The sequence below is a fragment of the Rhagoletis zephyria genome, unplaced genomic scaffold, assembly GCF_001687245.7.
Source record: "Rhagoletis zephyria isolate East Lansing unplaced genomic scaffold, Rhagoletis_zephyria_1.1 Rzeph_scaffold_01434, whole genome shotgun sequence".
Taxonomy (NCBI): domain Eukaryota; kingdom Metazoa; phylum Arthropoda; class Insecta; order Diptera; family Tephritidae; genus Rhagoletis; species Rhagoletis zephyria.
This window is the reverse complement of record NW_016158518.1, coordinates 122,056-127,506: the sequence shown is the minus strand read 5'-3', so window position 1 is coordinate 127,506 and position 5,451 is coordinate 122,056. Positions and strand designations below refer to the sequence as shown.

At 32.3% G+C, this 5,451-nt stretch overlaps 1 protein-coding gene across 1 annotated transcript in view; it reads right to left on the bottom strand.

Moving 5' to 3' along the window:
- Window positions 1–2,798: 2,798 nt before the first annotated feature.
- Window positions 2,799–5,451, bottom strand: part of SmydA-1 (SET and MYND domain containing, arthropod-specific, member 1) — an 88,890-nt gene continuing 86,237 nt past the window's right edge. The window contains exons 6-7 of the mRNA XM_017617541.1: window positions 3,298–3,482; window positions 2,799–3,208 (exon numbers count right to left, since the gene is read on the bottom strand). Of these exons, the coding sequence (XP_017473030.1) occupies window positions 2,970–3,208; window positions 3,298–3,482 (424 nt within the window). The 3' untranslated portion in view covers window positions 2,799–2,969. The remainder of the gene's footprint in view (window positions 3,209–3,297; window positions 3,483–5,451) is intronic.

The following is a 5,451-nucleotide window of genomic DNA, read 5'->3' as shown; positions in this document are numbered from 1 at the left end:
AAAATCGACGTCATGAATCGACGTTAACGACGAGTTACAAAGTGCCCTTAACAAAGATATATAATTTGTGCATATTGCGCTCCATAGCATCTACATTTCTAATCTGATTTTCATTACCTTTGGCTCAAAGATCACTGTAATGATATATCTTCTTTATCGAATTTTTTAAATAATGAAAAAAAAGTAATCAAATGAAACTGCGTATTTGATTGAAAATCTCACTTTTTTCGCCTGTAGCACTAAACATTTTCATTGAAGTCGCCACAAGTTATATATTTTGGTAAGAGGCACATCAATACCCTTCGAGCTGTAAGTCGCTTACGTTAATTTGGAGATTTTTTCATGAGATATTGAAGAAAAGCTACGAAAATACCAAAAAACACTTTTTTGAAAAAATCCATCCATTGTCCGATAATTTTAAAATAACGAATAAAATGCGGGACAAATGCAGGACACTTGGAAAAAATCAGTACATTTTCAGGCTTTTCAGGTTTGTAAAACTACGCAGGACCGACCTTTGAAAAACAGTACGGTCCTGCAAAAAACAGAACGGATGGTCACTGTAGCCATACCTAGAAATAGTATTGATATAAGGAAATGATAAATAAATTTTGTGCTCTTAAAATTTAATCCGCACCTTTTTCCAGCTGGATACATCTTTTGTCGGTGGGCCTAAGCTGTTTAGCTGCTGAGCGACGCTTTCCCAAAACTCCACTACATCCTCTTTAGCTCCTTTTGCAAAGCCGCGGGCAATGTCCGGCCTTTCGGTCTTGCATTCTACCATTTTTTCGTATTGCGACCGATTTGTTGTGATCTTCGACCTGATAATTTTGTAAATATTTAACAATAATCCATTTTTTTCTATTCACACTTTAACTTACATATTTTCTCCTTTACACACTTTATTTTACGCGGATTTCAGCATACCAATTTTACGATTCGTAGCAAAATCGAATCTATAACGGATTACAGCATAGGGGTGAATATGTATGTATGTATGTATCACTTTTAGNTAATCCATTTTTTTCTATTCACACTTTAACTTACATATTTTCTCCTTTACACACTTTATTTTACGCGGATTTCAGCATACCAATTACGATTCGTAGCAAAATCGAATCTATAACGGATTGCAGCATAGGGGTGAATATGTATGTATGTATGTATCACTTTTAATTTTTGACTGTAAAGACCATCCCCTGGAAATGCCCATCTAAAATATTGTACTTATGGAATCACGTACATCCTTTGAAACCGTATTTATATAGTCTAGTAGAAGTACATAACTAAAAAAATTTCTAGAGTAAAAATTGTGGGTGCTATGATTTTCCTTCCCCTAAGTCGTCGAAATCACGCGGTGAGTTCAACTATTAAAACTTTTGCTCAAACTTGCAGCTTGCACAGCGTAATTTGAATTCAACTTATTCTATTTAAGCGATCTAAATATTCCTCGTCTAACTTTTGAAGCACTTGATGAAAATGAATTATATTAATATTTATTTATTATTATATATTTATTAATATTTATATTAATATTTATTTAAACTTTTTGAATAACTCAAAGAGAGGAGAGGCCAGTATGTTTACATGTATGTATTTATATAAAAAAATATTTATTGGTTCAAAAATGGTGGATAGGCATNAATATTCCTCGTCTAACTTTTGAAGCACTTGATGAAAATGAATTATATTAATATTTATTTATTATTATATATTTATTAATTTATTAATATTTATATTAATATTTATTTAAACTTTTTGAATAACTCAGAGAGAGGAGAGGCCAGTATGTTTACATGTATGTATTTATATAAAAAAATATTTATTGGTTCAAAAATGGTGGGTAGGCATTGTGGCCAATGGCAAAGTTCGTTTGCCACCTCTGCATGGTTGTAAGTCATGCAGAGTCCGCAAAATGCTCCGGAAGCAGTGTCCGGAGGATGCATCAGACTAGGCCGGGCATGCTTTGAAGTGCCATCTAATCAAAACTTAAGAAAGTTCAATTACATGGCAGTTGAGAAGTGCATGTGCAAAAATTTCATAAATTGTATAAAGGAAATTTTTGCACATGCAGCAGTACATAGCATGTATTTAGGCGCCTGGTGTTAGCAGACGCGCCTAAACACTTTTGAAGCACTTGATGAGAATGAATTATATTAATATTTATTATTATTTATTTATTAATATTAATATTTATTATTATTTATTTATTAATATTAATATTTAATATTTATATAATATTTATATTAACTTTATAACATGTATAAACATATCGCTAGCTTAGAGTGAAAAGTTGCTAAGTTCTCTTTTAAAAATTTTACAGGAGACGAAAAAACTTCNATAGCATGTATTTAGGCGCCTGGTGTTAGCAGACGCGCCTAAACACTTTTGAAGCACTTGATGAGAATGAATTATATTAATATTTATTATTATTTATTTATTAATATTAATATTTAATATTTATATAATATTTATATTAATTTTATAACATGTATAAACATATCGCTAGCTTAGAGAGAAAAGTTGCTAAGTTCTCTTTTAAAAATTTTACAGGAGACGAAAAAACTTCTTGGAGCCATTTTCTTTCTTTTTATCGCTAAACTTAGAACACAACATTTTGCATGTTTAAAGCAAAGCAAAACTCCTTTACAATCCGGAGGATTCGATCATTGTTAAAGGATTTCGTACTACTATTTTTGCTTTATCGGATTTTCGGCGCCTCTTTTGGACTTAGCAAATTTGCCTTTCGTTGAAGTACCTTAATCCTTTTCGAAAATATGCATTTTTGAATTCTCTTGCTTCCTTTATCAAAATATGAGTTTTCAAAAAAAGTGGACTTAGCTACTTTTCACTCTAAGCTACCAATTTCTTCCTTTAATCTATTTACCAGAAAATAAAATAAGTTTTAAATTTCTTTAATAGGATGAAATAATAAATTAAAAATACAAAGATAATTGAGCGTTCTTTTTTTACATTACTAGCACCATTCTTAGAGCGTCTCTGTTGATTCTCGCCTGTATAAGGATGTGACCCTCTACAAACAGGTCGCATTCATGCTGCAAATAATTTATACATTTTTCAACATAGAGTAAGGATTCCTCCAACATGTTTTTCGGAGATAATGTGGTCTGCAATGCCACTCGACGTGTATGCTCTGCTATGGCTGAGTGCAACTCAAAACAAAATGTACCCAACATGCGGACTTCACCTGAAATACATATTTGACAGTTTCGAATGTTTTACAACTCTATTTGCTTTTTGCACATGTATTTGTGAATATGTTTATATAATACATACACGGTGCTAATTTCTCATATAAATCGATCAACTCTTTAACATATTCCAATTTGAGATTGAGTTTATCCTCAGGTACTACCATAAGCTCCTTGGGATCAGTACCAATTAGTTGCACCAACTGTATTTTGGCTTGACAAATGTAATAGTGTCTACTAGTCAGCCATTTTTTATAATGCTTAATATATCTGAAAAATATTGGAAAGCATACATTAAAACATACATTTGTAAATACATAATTATGCGTCTATATTTTAGTCGAGTAAATATTATATTTCGTAGAGGAGCCCACGATGTTAAATCGGGATTTACCCGAGCGTCGTGGGGATCTATTACATTTTGAAGAATAGATGATAGAAAAAAAGGCGCCGTGCAATAAAGCCATTCACATTGAGAAATAAGACTATTATGGCCGATCTGAAACGAGAAAATTCAATACGGCGTATAGTGCTCCCACTTTATTCGTATTTCGTAAAAATTCAGTTTTCCTTATATGGCATCTGCAATGTTGAGTACTAAGGAAAACTGAATTTTTACGAAATACAAATAAAGTGGGAGCACTTTACGCCGTTTTGAATTTTCTCATTTCAGATCGGGAACATCGCTTTTTGAAAAAGTTTTTTAAATAATATATTTGACTAGTTTTTCAAAAGAGAATATTGGTGATTTAGTGCATTTTTGAGCGTGAAATTGCTCATAAAAAGGGCAATATTGCAAAAAAGTGTTTTGTTAATAACTTTTGCATGGTTAACAATATTAACATCCAAATTGTTAATACAGGGATAAAAACGCACCCTCCTGACTTTTTTGGGCGTTTTTTTCTTGCAAGTTGTACCTGAAACTAGAGAATTACCGAGTTACTCTTTATATGCACACCAGCTGTACAATAGGTAAACATTTCACAAAAAATTATCAAAGGTGAAATAACGCCAATATATATGCTGAATTAAATGAAATAAATACAGCCCTATCTTAAGTTGTTTGACATGTTAATTATCATGCATTCCCTTTCTTTTGAATTTTCGTTACCTTCTCTCTTGTTCTCTTCTTATAATAAAATTTCTTTCGGACACTTCGTTAAGTAAATAGTTTGTTCCAGTATTCTTCGTGCAAAGACATGTGGAACTGTCAAACTACATTCTTACTCTCTCAAGTGAGAGTATAAGGGGAACTGTTACAGAAGTGAACGGGAACGCAAAAAGCACTATTTCCTGCACAAACGTCAGTAGGTTTGTTTACATGTCATTGGTAGAACACTGATTTGGCTGAAAATCATTAAATAATTATTAAAAATTATACAATTAAGAATAATTGCATACATATTCAAATATTTCGTTGTTTACCTCCATCTTTGATCGCACCGCGTTCTGTGTTTGTTTACTAATGCAACCCTGCCTATCGTTTGACACTTTTCATGAACTTGCAGGAAGAAAAACTTCGGACAAAATCCTGTCACTTCTGACTGGGAAGAGTTGCTCTCTTACTCGCTCAAGTGTTCCCAGTAAGAGAAATTCTTGCGTACGGGAACGACTTCCTGTAATTTCATACTGTTTCTTACTATGTCCTAGTGTACTGGAACAAACTAAAAATGCACAGTATAGACCTTTTTGGGTTCTTGTTGTAGTAATCGGTGTTGTTGTAGCTATATTCACCCTTGAGGAAGGCACTGGGATCTGTGCTGCTATTTAATGGCCTTCCTCAGATTTTTTCATAGATTTCAGGGTTGTGTGCTGCATTATTATTAGAAAAATAAATTTAAGCATTTGACAAATCGTGATTTTATTAAAAGAAAATTATAAATGGTGTTTAAAAACCAAACAAACGCTCTTACGAAAGCTCTATTTTGGTGTGTTGCTAAAATTTATACATGGCGTATTGATACAAGCAATGTATTCTTTTGTAGATTTGATGTTACTTGAGAATTTAGACAACGTGCGAGTTGCCAGGTTCTGTTATCAATATAATCAATACAAGCTTTTCCGCGTGGTTGCCTTTCAATAAATAGAATAAACAAATATTCGCAGATAAATTTGATTTATTTTATGACTGACAACTAACGTAAGCTTTTTGTTCTTTTCTCCATTTTGATTTTGACTCTTGATTACCGCCAAAAACTTTATGTGTATACATATTTACAAGCTGTCAAAATTTTGCGTA